Source organism: Pezoporus wallicus, unplaced genomic scaffold (genome assembly GCF_028554395.1).
Source record: "Pezoporus wallicus isolate ANWC-B61680 ecotype Strahan unplaced genomic scaffold, APGP_CSIRO_Pwel_v1 contig_2132, whole genome shotgun sequence".
In the NCBI taxonomy this organism is placed as follows: domain Eukaryota; kingdom Metazoa; phylum Chordata; class Aves; order Psittaciformes; family Psittacidae; genus Pezoporus; species Pezoporus wallicus.
In genome coordinates this window covers 2506450-2522310 of record NW_026637551.1, presented here as the reverse complement: position 1 = coordinate 2522310, position 15861 = coordinate 2506450, and the positions used below count along the sequence as shown (strand labels likewise).

The window sequence follows — 15861 nt, the reverse complement described above, 5'->3', positions numbered from 1 at the left end:
ACAAGTAACTGTAAAAAAGGCTTCTGAAACACGCTCAGAGCCACCTGGTCCCTCTTGCAGGTACTTCGTATTCTTTTGTAATAAAAATGTTTTATTTGGCCTAGCTTACATTATACTTACAGCCTTAGTTTCATTTGAGATGTAACACCTGATCCCTATATCACTATCCAAGTCCAATAATGACTTATACTGGATACAGCAACTTTTGACTGTGAATATTTCTTCCACCATTGGTAGAAACAATTTTAGTTAGTTGTGTAGTTGTCCCAAACTGAGCTCTCCATAGCAATGAAATGCTTTATTGTACATTACAAATATGTGGTTAAGCAGTAAATCACCAATCATATCCTCTAATTTGATCCAGTGTTCTGTATCAGAGGTTTCTCCCCCAGGTTTTGCAACTTCGTATATTGATCCAAATGGATTCAAGATCCTGTGGTTCTCAGTTATCAATAACTCTAAAGGTGAGTAACAGTGTCTGCTATAAACAGAAAGAGCCACAGTCTCTTCTTTGAAGTTTCTCTGTTGTCCTATAATTAGCTGTAACTATTAATTAGCAACATGGAAATGATTTAATTGTTGTGTGTTAAAAAAAGAACTATATAATGTCACAAGAGACATGGAACAGCTAGAAAAGTAACTGCACTCAACTGATTACACCTGCACTCAGAAAAACAAGTAAGGCTTGTGAGGTGGTCAGAATAGCAAGCAAAGACAAGAGCATCTTACAAATATATTAAATACGTTAAGCAACAGATGGTTTAAAATTGATCTCTATACAGAAAAACTTATTTAGTTGAGTTACTGAAACTTGAGTGAAGACCAAGATCAGGGAAAATTAACATCTACCTGGAAGGAAAGAGAAGAATGAGATAGAGCAGACTTCAAAGGACAAGTTGGTGCAGGAAGGAGTACTACCACTTACCGTGCCACCTCAACCTTCCTATGTGGGTTATAGCAACAGATACGTAAGAGGTATTTTTAACAGGATTTACTCAATATACTACAAAATTCCACAGAAACACAGAGGATTTTCAGCTATGTTTTTTACAGCGTTATACTGTGAATAAAATCTGATTTGAGAGAACTCCATTTTTTCCCCATAAATATTTACTACCTAACTAAATGAAGCAGTCTACTGAGGAACTTACAGATCTTATTTTCAAAAGATCATTCTGCAGAGGAACAGTAGTCAGCAAAAATGCTACTTCAAATATGCATGCATATTCTTTTATCCAGGCAAGAAACTACATATTTAGCCTTATTAGCCAAATGTTATTATTTATAGAGAAACTACATATTAACATACTTTTCACATACAGTAGATCAATATGGTAACTAGACAGGCAGCTGTCTTATTCAATGATGAATGAACTATCATAATAGCTGCTAATAGGCAATTTTCCTCATTAAACTGCTTTTGAGAATAGAAGATCTTTTACTTTCTCATTTTCTAGTTTTTGACAAAATTTTTCATTTTGGAGTACGTAAAGTATCGACAAGAAGACACTTGTCTATCTCTTTTGCCTATAATAGCTACTGTAGTTTATTCAATAAAGTCATTCCAAAATTAATAGCAGTCTGAATGGAGACTGAGTTGCACCTCTCTGTCAATAACATAGCAGTATTTCATTAAAAAAAAAATAATACATTAATACAGGCTTTCCCATACTTTGCCAAAAATAAGCATGCAGCTGTGAAAAGAACACTCATCTTTTAACTCTCAGAGAAAACAGTCTGTTTGAGAAAAAAAGCACATTTTCCCCTATGAAAATATAAGTTTGTTCAATAATAGGCAAGATAGTTCAAAATCACAGAGCATAATGTTTGGTTTTGCACCACTTTCCCAAGGGTTACAAACCAAGGCAAGCAGAAGATAGCCTGTATTTTAATCACAACCTTAAAAGCCAAAATAATTAATTTTTTAAATAACAGGCACATTTTTTTTTCATGAAAGTCAAACATCATTTTCACTTTAGATATTTTAGTTTATAAATTCTTTAAATTCAGGATTTAAAGAGCATTCAACATTGTTCAGTCTTCTATTTATGTGAATTTTGCATTTCAGGCCAACGCCAGGTCTGAAAACTGCCATGTAGATAGTGACTTGTTATCTGATGATGACAGAATGAAGGTAAAATGTACAAGTACTTAAGTTACTAAATTTCAATCCACGCTGGGAAGTTACTAATGAAGAGATAACTACATATGCTTTCTTTTTATAGTGCATTAAAATACCATTTACTTCAGATGCCATCTGACTTGCTCAAACAACTTGCTCAGACTCAGACGTGCTCCATCCCTGGCAGCTTTCAAGGCCAGGTTGGACAAAGCCTTGGGTGAGATGGTTTAGCATGAGGCGTCCCTGCACATGGCAGGGGGGTTGGAATTAGGTGATCTGAAGGTCCTTTCCAACCCTAACTATTCTAGGGTTATATATTTATATACTAAATTCAAGATAGATATATACTGAATAGGCATTGCAATTCTTAGTTACTAATGCATATTTCAGAAAAATAAGGAATATTTATATTTCAAAATTAAGATACAAACCAGACTAGTCATTTTATAGAACTACATACTGAAGTAGTATGATGAAGCAATCTGTATAAACCACAGACACAGTATTCTTGTGTGATGCACTGTAGCAGATTATAACCAAAATAAGGAAATAATATTCTACATACTGCTCTTAAAACTACTTTCAATTTTGCAACATAGAAGCTTCCTTATTTAATATTTCCACAATAAAAAGCACATGAATATGGAAAATGAGGTAATTCGCACTAATCAACAGATATGAATTATTTTCTTAAATATGTCAGGAATTTTTTTTGGCAGAGTAATTTGTTACATAACTAAGTATTTTTTTCTTGAAAACAAGTACACTGGCAGTCATATACACCATGATGACCAATAAAAATTATGGAAATCTTCAGAAGTCTAGGGGAAAGATACCTAGAGCCATTGACTCTTCTCCCTGTTTAGATCAGTTCAGAACTGAGTTGCAGGAACTTCAAAAATTGCTTCAGAACAGGGAATGCACCAAAGATTACCCTCATTTAATCTTTTACATTTTGCTTTCACTCAAGAATACTTTTATTTAGGTGAACACTTAAAAGAGAATCAAATCTCAAACCTTCACAAATGTCATGAACTGTTCTACTTTGTCATTGGTGAGCAGCAGCTGCTTCTGCAGAGTTTCCAAAGCCTGTCTGCTTTGTTTAGCCAAGCTATGTAGTTGTTGAGATGCAGCAGTCTCAAGTTCAGCCATGGCACATTCAGTCTCAGTCATTTTGCTCTCTAGATTTGTAAGCTTGTGATCCTGAAATATATTTGCGGAGAAATGGCAGTGATATATTAAAAGCTGATATCCATGTGCCACAAAAAAATGAACGAACAAACCAGCCTCCCACACAGTGGTTAACATCACAGAATATTCTATTTGCAACACATAAAATGTAATTTCAACAGAAAAAAATATTTCATTTTCAGTCATCACATCCATGTTTCAGTCTCTAAATTTCAGTGACGTGACAATTAAATCAGAAAAACACATTACTATTATTCTGCTCTTTTTTCCCTTTCTGTATTTAAATAGTCTAAGCTGGTGACCTTGCAACTTTCCATTTGAAAGTGAGGTATGAAGAAGTTCTGAAGTGGAGCTATCATAACTCCAATATACCTTTTTCTCCAACTCATCTTTAGCCTTGTGATACATCTGCTCATATCGAGACTTCTCTTTTGTAGCTACATTAAGTTTTTGTTTCAGTGAGTCAATGGAAATTTTTTTGTTCAAACAGTCTTCAGCCAGTGCCTTTGCCTGAAATAATGAATGGACAAGAGCAATTTTCTATTAAGATACAAAACTCAAAAATGAAAATCAAATAAAAACTAAGCTTACCTATACTGCACATATTATATAAATAATTTGATTAAACAACCTTTTTCTGAAATTAGTCTTTAACAAAGAAAGATTGCATACAATCCTGTTATATAAAGTTTTGACTTATATTAAGTGTAAAGAAAAACTCTTCATGTGCAGAGTGGTTTGTTTATAAAAATTGTGCCGTCACAGTGCCTGCAAAAGGGAGCAAACCACAACTTCCAGTCATTTTTTCTATCAGAGGTAAAAACATTAGTCAAAACTCAGCTGAATAAATGGTAACTGTTTGCAAGCTAATAGTCTGTAAAGTCTTTTAGCTAATTATTATCATTTTGCCATACAATGAAAACACTGATTTTGGGTAAAATGAAAGAGACCAATGCTCCTAGAAAATCATTCAGGTCTTCTGACAGTATTAATCACATTTTTTTTTCCTGGCAATACTGAGTAGCAGGGAATTTCTTTGATCTTCTGCCGAAGATAACGCAAAATTTATCAAGTTGATTTTCCATGTGGAATAATCAAATTAATGTATAGAATTTGATTCTCTGGAATCTGAGAAATGCAGCATATAAAATACTCAAAGAACAGCATAAAAATACATCAAAGTATGTAATGCCAATCTAGATCTTTTGTCTGAAACCAAACCCAGGTATTTATCTTGTTTCTTACTTTATCTCCCTTGCCTACTTAAGCTCTCGCTCTCTGGCTACAGATTTCTTACTAACATTGTATCTTTGCCATGGAGGGTAAGACAGAAGCTCTCTCTAGAACTGAAAATGCTATATAACTGCAAGCAAAGATGGTGCTTGTGATATACAATAAGCACCCACATTCTAGGAAACCAAAAGCGAACTAGTAAATTGTTTCTCTCTATTTTGGGGTCATAAGCTGCATAACCTCTCAAACAAATATCATAGTCTTTTTGCTTTAAAGGCCAAAGTGCAGTAAGTTGGTTGGATAACATAAAAATATGCCAAAATATATACAAGTTCTTCTAGCTTCACTGAAATCATCCTAGAATTTTGCAGGAGAAAATAATTTGCTATAGAACAGACAATTACATTATGCTAAGAACTCAGAATCATTCATAACATTGGAGTAGAAAATAGATTAACATATTAAAGCATTTAGCTACTATAGGCAGGAGAGGTGCATGGACTTCATTAGCGCATGTCATGTAAAATCACATTTGTTTCAGGTCTACTATATCTCACAAACTTAACAGTGCATAAAACTAAATCTAACTCCTTATAGCATATCCTCGCAACTCATTGTTCTGAATACTTTAATATTTAATTATACCTCTTAAGAAGATACATTCAATTATGTTGAATGCATCTAAACTATCACCATATACTGATTTTATACAAATTATAGCAGAGGGAATTTCACCCATAACTGTATGTTGTTTGCTTAAAGCAATATATTGATTTAGTACAGTGTGTTGAAGTAACTTCTGTAAATCCACCAGTTTTTGCCTTTCCTAAAACTATCAATGGCAATAAAGAAGTACCTTTCTCTCAAGACTTTGTAATGTTTCATTAGAAGTTTTCTCATTTTCTTGATTTGCTTTTAGGCGAGACCTTAAGTCTTCTATCAAATGTCTTTTCATAATAAGGTCCCTCTCCAATCGAGAAATCCTAGAAGGAACAAAGTTACACTGCATGTCACTGTTAGAAAACATTGTTAATATGGAACTACTTCAAACAACTAAAACGTATAAATGCAGAACAAGAATTATCATTCTTGTAGTTTTAAAACATCTTTTTTTTATTAAAGGCTGGTGCATTTTGTGCAATTTACTCTATTCTCTACCATTAAAACCAATTTCAAGTCTCTTATTAAACAGACCTATTTCTAAATATCCAATTAATTTGTGATTTGTTTTTTGCTGTGGTATATGCACTAACTTGTCTAATCTGAAATCATAATCATTCTTCTTTAGGGTATTTTCAAAAAAGGCAAAAAGCCTGTTGAACACACAAAATTTAGTAATTTAATTCATTAAATGTCTCTGATGTTTCATAATTATTTAATTAAAAAAAAAAGTGAAAGGGGGCAGTCTCCTTTCATTCAACTGAGAAATACATGAAAAATCTACATCTCTATAATAAGATAATTCTTAAAACCTGCAAAACCTAGAAGTAACATCAGCATTTCTCAGAAACTTCTCAAAAAAATGAAACTCTTATTTACTCAAAATAATCTCTGTTCAATTACAAAATTATCCGTTATACTAAGCCTCCATTGTTATAATACAAATTAGTATTTCAAACAGAAACATAAGCAATACTTAAATGTGTTCAGACTTCTGGACTTTATATTTTTTTTTAATGAAAGCAAAATGCATGATAATATGTTCGGAAATAAAACATTCTTGATATCATGTTAACACCATATTAAAAAAAAAGAGAAAAAGAGTGCATCTTAAAATTTCTATGTATTTCACATTTATACTATTAATGTTATTTTGGTGATTGTATCTTACAGTTTATGAAAAAAACAGTATCTATTTTATAAAGGAAGCATGGTAACCAGTAACTCTATTTTAAATGTAAGTCTTTTGGTAGAAAAATTCAGTTTCACTTTAAAACAGAAAATACAAAATGCAGACAATTTAACAATTTCAATAGTTCTCTGTTTTTGATATGAAGTAATTTCAGGTAAGTAAACTGCATTCTTTCTACAAACAACAACAAAAGAAAGAATGATTAAAGGAGTTACACTCTGGCGCAGAAAAGAAATTCACAGATAGGTTATGTTTTTATAGTAACATCTTATTTTTATATAGTAATAAAATTGTAATTAAAATTAGAGATTAGCATTATATCAGGTAAAGTAGGTAGAATAAAAGTCTCAGTTGCATACTTCACAAAAATACATGTGAATATCTAAATAAGTAATAAACCTTAATCAATTAAAATAGAAACAAACACAACTGGCCCTTTGAACTTTTTATGAATTCAAGACTGGATGTTTAATCTTGTTTAAGCATCTGAACCTTGACACGCCTCTTAGCCCCTAGGCAAAGAATTAATGTATTTGAAAGACTGTGTTTAACAGTGCTGAAGAATTCATTTAGACTTACATCAAGGATAAAATGGTCTAGAGTCTGAGTTTTGATTGAAGGTATTCCTATTGCAATACAGACACTACTGTGGCTAGCTAATCACTTATCAATTTACACAAAATGCAGTTTTAGCATATACTGCTTCAATTTGCAAAAAAAACCCGTAATATTCTGCAAGACTGCAACAAAAAGAAAAATAAAACAGTCTCTTAAAATTCTATCTGGAATGGTTAATGTTCTAACAATTATACAGCTGCCACTGGGTGGCACCAAACACAATGGATAGAAGAGTGAACCTACTTTGCTTGTAGTTCCTGTATGCGTTCTTCCTTTTCCTGGACTTCGTTTTTTAGTGACTTAATGGTGGTTGATTGCTTAGTGATTTCATTATTCGAATTCTACATTGAAAAGTATTAAAATATAAATAAATAAAGCAGACTGAATATTATAGCAGTCAACAGTAAAATCGAAATAATGGGCTGTGTATTTTATGAATGTTCTTAGAAATTAATTGGTACAAAAGCAGCATTCTTACTTTCTAGCAACAGTTAAGTAAAAATACGTTCCTTGGCAAATATAATCAACATCAGTGATACATTCTAATAATGTATGATTAATAGATGCTCCCCAGTACACCTGCAAGCCCAGTTCACTTATCAGCACCACATTTTCCGGTCAGCTGAAAAGGCAACAGAAAACAAGATAAATAAAATTGGATCTTCATATAAACTACGTCTTTGAATGGTATAGTTCTACAGCACAAGGGGCCTACATCTGTAGAGCAATTATTTCCAATAATCCCTTTTCATGATGTGCATTTAGGAATACAAGAAAGCCCACAAGATTTTTATGCGCCTTGAAACTCAACAGCACAAATTTGGCTGTACTAACACAAATCAGTAACTAAAAGGTATGATTCTAACTTTCAGGCATATGTAATCCCAGCAAAGGAGAATTACACAGCTGTTGGCCTTTCTTCATTGTATATAGTAGGAAGTGAAAAAAAACCACTCAATTCCTTCATGCAAACACAGACAATCTACATAAGATTTAAATACAGAACAACTGAATCACTCCATGGAAATAAAAATACTAAATTTAACTAAGTAGCCATTTTAGCAATCTGAACTGATCATATGCATTGAATGCTGTTGCTGAAAATGGCAGCTCAAAAACATCACATATAGATATTTCAGAACTCCCAAAGGTGTTGCCAAAAGACACATATGTGTAAGCATACGCACACATATATGTGTGCATATATGCATGCAGGTTCAGCCACTACAGCTTTTTACTCATTATGAATAAACAATAAGTGAACAGATCAGATATGCTGTAAACAAAGATACTTCAGGAGAATTTCTCTGCTCAGTGCAGACTTGTAACACCTATTAACATTAATGGGAGTATGGTACATAGCTCTTTGCACCTCAAGGGGAGTGTATATTCTTATGTGCATAGTTAGATGTAAAATATTGTTCTTAATAACTTGTCTAGTCTATTTACTATTATTAAAATGCGAGGTAAACCAGAAAATTGTTAAAATAATGCATGCTAGCAGAATATTCCTGACTTTCCTGAAACCTGGCTGTTGAGCTTGAGCTTTGTTAGCGTGAAGCACAGCACCCAGTTAGATGGTTTACACACCAGGTATGAATTTGAATATTTAGGTGGGCCTCTGCACATGCTCAGAGGTGAAGACACACGCTTACAGCATTTTGCTTCCAGACTCACCACCCACACTTACTACACTTCCTACTGGCAACGATACAAGGAATCATTACACACAACATAAACAAATACTGCAAAGATAGTTCTGAATAAAAAAGATTAACTAACAAAACCAGGCACTTTGAAATTTTGAGCTATGAGTAAAGCTTTTGCTGCTTTCACATTCAGCCCTTTAGGAAAATAACTTTGTATCCCTTTTTTAAGTATGCTAGATAGCTGCAGCAGTAGTTGACAACTGCCAATTTTTTCTGATAAAAATACTTGCAGGACTTCAATTTCTGAAAAATTATTAGGTCAAAACAAGGCTAAGAATTTCAATAACTTGATTTAAATAGCTTTTCAGGCTCTTAGGTCAAAACTCATGCGATTCAGCAACTAGTGATTTTACTAACTTGTATATGGGGGTCACAGACTATACTTATTCTAAATGTAGTCTTGCATACAGTTTACTTTTAAATAAAAATATAATACATCTTTTAAGAAGTAGAAGTCATGTTAGTATTTTTGACATCAGATCTATATATGTTTGCTAAATGCCTGCTGCAGAAACAAAAACCCTGTGATTTTTCAGCCATGTATTTTGCAGGTCACATGTAGCAGACATGTTACTGTTAAGATTGTTTCACACACACGCAAACATTTCATTTTTTAGTTTTCTTACTTCCATAGAGCAATTGACTGCTAGGTTTCTGGATAATGAGCATGCTCATCCAAAAGGAATAACCCTAATTAACAGAAATTACCACTCACCAGCAACAGAAGCAGATAGTCAACCCCAAATCTAAAAATCAACACTCAAGAAGTCAGCATGTATGGTTTCAAGATCTTTCTCATAATTAAAGCAGATCAAATTACGTGCCTTTACAGGGCTACTCCCTGCTGCCCTCATCTCTTTATCAATGTGACCTACCTTTACTAACCCCTGAATATTGATGTTATGCCCTTGGTGTGTTAGAGCCAAGATCTGTAATACCATGATTACCATCAACAGATAAGAGATCTGAGCCCTACACCCTCTCATGTGCTACTACAGCTAATCTAGTACTCAGATTATCTACACCACTCATGTAAGATGGCCTTTTCTACTAGTTGGCCTTTTGGCAGTCGACTTGAAAGTGTGCCATTTCTTCTAGAAGCAAGAAACTGTAGAATTTTGACCTTTTCTCTTTCTTCAAATATTAAAAAGAAAATTACAGAAAAAAAACCCTAAGTTTAAAACATTCAGTTGCACATATATTTCCTTCAGTGGGAAGAGAGGAAGAATTAATATGTTTGAGGCAGGCCACCTGCTGAGAACACTCCCACAACAGCACAGTCCAGCAACTACATTAACCACAGATAACAGAATCACTTGAAACTGAAAAATAGCCTCATCAAGTTAGCATTTTCCTACCAGCTAATCTGCAAAAATACAAAAAGAATGTCTCTTGAAGACAAGAATAGTAGTGAAATATAGGTAATACAACACTGTTACATTATATGAGCTCCCCCATCAACTCACATTTTTGCTCTCTTGTCAGAGACTGGTGTTGCTTATTTCCTTCTTAAAGGAAGCAACGACTCAACACACTTCTCACTGAAGTAATTCCACAGCATTTTTCAACAAGATTAATTTTATCATTGTGTGAAAACCCAGCAAGCTTCCCTGTATGGCTTATTTGATCTGCACAAATCTTTTAATTATAACTTTAAACTCTCCTCCTTATGACTACATTTCTACTTAACACCAAAGGTTATCTAACACCTAAGTTGCTAATCATTGGCTAAGATACATAAATGATAGCCTATGTGCGTACATGTATACCTGCTTGACCCAGTTATGAAATACTGTTCATATGAATTATCCTCAACACTAGATAATCTGTTCTGTCACCTTTAGTTTGCACTGCAGCTGTTTCATCTCTAAATCGATGTTCTTTGAATGAGCTGGTGTGGCTTCACTCTTTCCAGCAGTTAGAGACAGATGTTCTCTCAACTTCAATTTTTCTTGTAAATCTTCCTTCTCCTGTTGCCACTTGGCCAGGTTGGAGGTCAACATCTGTTTTACAAACAGAAGAAACAATCACAATCATATCCTAAAAATTAGATGCTTCTCTTGTTTGGAATTCAAGAGGAATGAAACAGCATAGATAAAACTAGTTACACTGCACAGCCACTGGCTGAATTTTCTAGTCCACATGAAGATCAAATCTGGCAGGAAAGAGAAGTCAACTACCACTAAAAACAAGCTTTTTTTTTTTTTTTTTTTTTTAAGACAAGCTTATTTAATTTTGACTGTACACATTGGTATTTTTGCTATGACAGGCTAAAATTCTCATATAAAACTGTAACAGTAGTTACTGTTAAAACCTGTTTACCTACAGCCTCCCTGGAATTCAGCAATTATTTTCTACACAAAGCATGAAGAAATACCACCAATGCATATTAAAAAAGGTGGTTAAATGTCAAATCTACTTTAATGGTGACCACAGTAAGCTCACTTGAACAGCTATCTTGACAACTGCTATAAAACATACAGCTTTCTCTTGGCTTTTGTTGTGATATTTGTAGGGCTTGTAGAGGTTAAAGCAAAGTGGACCAGCTGCACTAAATATCTTCTGGTTGGCTGGTCTGTACTCATGTTGTGCTATTTCTTCCCTTTCACATATATGCACCATAGCCAGAGAACTACATATTCCATAACCTTGACTCTAGGGCTGAGGTACTTAAGTGGTAAAAGCCAAGCTGGAGCAGGACAGGATAACAGATGTTAGTTGTTTATTCCACTGGGTAGGTCTTACCACCCTATACTGCAGCCAAAATGCTTCTCATTTAGCAACATAAATGCTAAGTCCAATTAGCAGACGAGGCTTGCTAGGGATTTAGTTCAAACAAATAACATGCAAATAAACTCTCAGTCTTGTTGCACTTGATTGACAACTGACAAGACTTGATTTGTGCAGCAATATATTTCACAGTATGGAGGTAAGCTTTTAAATTAAGTATTTGTTTTAATTTAAATATCATTGATTTTTTTTTTCTGTAAAATGAAGACCTGAAATAATCTTTATGCTAGTGGTTAACTTTCATGAATCTGTAGTCACCCAAAGCCACCAATGGCCTAACAACTCTGGCTCCTTAAGAGGGTAACTATTGTACTATCTTATTATTCCAAAGAAGATTGTAATACCAGACTTTAACATAAGGAACAATTATACAAAATGGTAATTCAAAATCTCTCAAAGGGCAAAAAAACCTTCCTTTGTGAAGAATCATGATGAGAATCTGGAGAAGATGCTGCAGTTCGAAATGACTAAATGTATGACCAATTATATACTGGTACACAAAAATCCATGGGTGAAAGCTAAAGATACTATTCTATTTCCAAGTATTTATTATTCAACTCAAAACCAGATTTTACACTACATGATGTTAGCAGAAAAAACCCTCTTTATACACGTGTTTATATACTAATCATCTGAAGATCACATATATATCCAAATAAAACTACTTATGTTCATGTTTATTCCCATTATAAATTAAATGAGAATGCTTGTAGACTTTACATTAACTTCAAAAAATATCACAGATACAAGAAAGTGCATCCTGCATCCACCTTAACAGTACTTCACACTTGAGTGCATTTATTAAAGCAAATGGGCATTTTATCCATATCTCCAAGATAAGTTCGTAGTAAAGTGGGTTAATCTTTCCATTTTCTTCTGCATCTGCTGTCATTATCGAATAAGAGATGAATAGTGTTTATGCATTTTCTAACTTTCTATTCCTTAATCTAATATATATATTCTCACAATTAATATTATTTCAGTAGAAGACAAAATGAAGTCTACTTTAATAAGCAAAACCAGTAGTAGTATAGAAAGATAAAGTATAGATGGATATAAGGATGTTAATTTGTCCAGTATAGCCAATATTTCTACAAGAGGAACATCACGATTCAGTGTCTCTGTAATAAATTATTCATAAAAAGAAAAGGAAAAAAAAATCATAGCTAGATCAATATCTCTGATTAAAATTAGAAATGCCCCCATGTCTGCCCAAGATTGCTTGTGACTCTCAGAAGTTTCTTAGGCTACTGCTGCTGCCAAAATGCATCTGGCCTAAAATGCCATGACTGCAGTGGCTACATTCCCCAAAATGACAGCAACTATATTGAAAAAGAAAGGGCTTTCATGGGACAGATGCCAAAGATGACAGTGCTACGCTGCTTACAGAATTTACTTAAGTTAGAAGGTAGTTAAAAAAATACTTCAAATATGAATGTCCATGAATTCAGAAACAGCATCAGAACTACCAGGGTAAAGTGAGAGTAGTGTAGGATTTACAAGACAACTCCCCCCCCCCCCCCAGCTTGCAGACAAAGACAGTCATGCAATTGCAATCAGCGATATAGAATCATAGAATAGTTAGGGTTGGAAAGGACCTTAAGATCATCTAGTATCAAGAAGGTTGTCTCTTAACTGCTCTGGAAACAATGTAAATGATGTTTCAGCGTAGATAATTTTATTGCTTTATTCTTCTATTTGCAATATATTGACAGGTTATGTGAAAATTCTTTATAAATCTATGTATGCTGTGAAAAACAGCCCCCTAGCCTAGGCAAAATATTTCTACCTAAAAGATATTCCTTGTATTTACTCACTTAAGAATCAAGTTCATTATGCTGCTGCAACTCACTAAGTTTTAGGTCAAGCCTTTTTTTCTTGCTTTTTTTTCAGACATGTCGGGGGTTTGTGCGTTTTCTCCCATGCACACAAATTGTGAGTGACAGAGTAAAAAGGATTTACTCCAGGGGAAAAGGTCACCATGATGAAAGTTAGAATCTTAAACACCAGCTAGACCAGATGTTGGTAAAGGCAGGCTACTGCTGTTACTCCACCATGTAGCAGCCTTTTTCTGCTGCACCTCCTCCAGAGTGTTTTGGCTTAACAGATGTGTATAGATTCAATATTTTAAAATCCATCTATCTTAATCTCCCTGCTCCTGGTATACCCATGACACTCTGTTCTGCTGTACACAAAGGAGTAAGTGATGAAATCTCAGTTTCTATGTAGTCAATGCAAAACTTGCAGTGACTCAGCAATACTTTTTATCATAAGCCCTCTGCTCAGAAAGATAGCTGCATGGAAGACCCAAAGGATTAATGTAGGAAGCTCCTAGAATGGCCTGTTGCTCCTCAGAATCACAACAAACCTGTGAGGATCTTCTAGCTCAGTCACCCTCCTCCTGCAACTGGCATGCATGAAAACTTCTGTTAGTGGTGGCTCATACGGCACTGCCACTGCTGTACATGATTCCATACATTTGTATTTGCAGAATATATTATGCAGAATATATTTGTCCTGGGTTCAGCAGTAGCAGTCATTTTTCTCCTTAGTAGCTGGTGCAGTGCTGTGGTTTTGACTTTCAGCCTGGGAACAGCGCTGATAACACCGATGTTTTTAGTTGCTGCTCAGTAATGTTTACACTGACCAAGGACTTTCTGAGTCTCATGCTCTGCCAGGGAGGAGGGGAAGCCGGGAGGAAGCAGAGACAGGACACCTGACCCGAACTAGCCAAAGAGGTATTCCATACCACAGCACGTCATGCCCAGTATATAAACTGGGGGCAGTTACCCAGAAGGGCTAGATCACTGCTAGGGTTGGGCTGGGTATTGATCAGCAGGTGGTGAGTGGTTGTATTCTCGTTATTTCCCTTATCATTATTATTATTGGTGGCAGCAGCAGTGGTTTGTGTTATACCTTAGTTACTGGACTGTTCTTATCTCAACCCGTGGGAGTTACATTCTTTCGATTCTCTTCCCCATCCCTCCAGGAGCTGGGGGGAGGAAGGGGCGGAGTGAGTGAGTGACTGCACGGTTCTGAATTACTGACTGGACTTAAACCATGACAGTATTCTAGGCAAAATTATAAAATGGGCTGTAAGTCAGGTATTCTTGAAACCCCTTTTAAGCAATAGCATTACCTGATTTTACTACTTCTTTAGTAATCCAATATAACTAATATAAATACCCTCAGATGGTTAAAATTAGTATTTGCCACCCATCCTACAACCCTGGGACATGAAACGTTACAATGTGCATCTATATGTCTGCAAGTGATACATAGTCAACATATTCTGTTATCTTTTCTCTAAGAAATCTGGCAGGTAATAAAATACACTTGCTCTATGCATAGATATGAATATCCTGTACCAAGGTCTATTTCAAAATCTAACTCTGCTCATCTTAAATCCTATTTTCTCACAGCTTTAGTTTGATTGTTAAGTATATCCAGGATAAGAAGTACTTGTTGTACACATAAACCATGACAGAACTTTTCTAAACGTATTGGAAGGCACATAGTCAGGTATTTAAAATTTTACACACTCTATCAAACGTCACAAAATAATGATAAATCTATTTACAATATCCAAGGCAAAATTTATTCAGTCCCTCTGATCTTGACCCTGTTTTGTTCTCTTCAAGAAAAACCTACCTGATGGGCCACAGAAAAAAAAAACAACAAAAAACCCCCAAACTGAAATTACCAAAAATGGTACATTGCTATCTGAAAATACAAAAGATATGTAACTGACTAAAATACCAACTGTGCCGCATACTTATTGTGAATCATATAAAGGCAAATAACTCCAAATCTGCATCATGCAAGTGCTGTAAGTGGTTGATTACTTAGTATTCTAGACATGAAGAAAAAATATGAAACAGAAAAATCTTTGGTGACTTAATATGCTAGCCCTGAATTTAAATAAAGATGCCCAAAAGCAAGAAAAAGTTATAAAATGTAAAAGTTATTTGTCATATATTCTTCTAAAATTTTAGTAAAATTTACTTTATCACTGAGATAAATTTTTTTTTCAGCCAAATGCAGTTTTCAGCTGCTGACTGTTTCACAAAATGTCAAGTAAACGAAGGTAATGCAGAGGACTTTTTGCCAGTTCTTTAGCTAGTTGTTAGACTTCAGTATCCTTTAGAGACCATTAAGTACCCTTTGGCTAATTGGCCAATGGTAGCTTAATCCTCTTTTTATTCTAACAGCACTATTTTAACACCCTTTGCACTCTGTCAGTGTAGTATCTGAATGACAAAATAATATTGTGCATGAATAATAAGCAGAAAAGTTAAATTAACATTTCATGTTTCAAATGCCATACCTATGTGTCAGGAAAAAAA

At 34.4% G+C, this 15861-nt stretch overlaps 1 protein-coding gene across 3 annotated transcripts in view; it reads right to left on the bottom strand.

Moving 5' to 3' along the window:
• The window catches only part of CNTLN (centlein), a 190209-nt gene that overhangs the window by 21938 nt on the left and 152410 nt on the right, over positions 1 to 15861 (bottom strand). For all 3 annotated transcript variants that reach the window (XM_057406298.1, XM_057406299.1, XM_057406300.1), the window contains 5 exons: positions 10564 to 10728; positions 7260 to 7357; positions 5403 to 5529; positions 3686 to 3823; positions 3140 to 3325 (listed from right to left, as the gene is read on the bottom strand). In XM_057406298.1, the coding sequence (XP_057262281.1) occupies positions 3140 to 3325; positions 3686 to 3823; positions 5403 to 5529; positions 7260 to 7357; positions 10564 to 10728 (714 nt within the window). The remainder of the gene's footprint in view (positions 1 to 3139; positions 3326 to 3685; positions 3824 to 5402; positions 5530 to 7259; positions 7358 to 10563; positions 10729 to 15861) is intronic.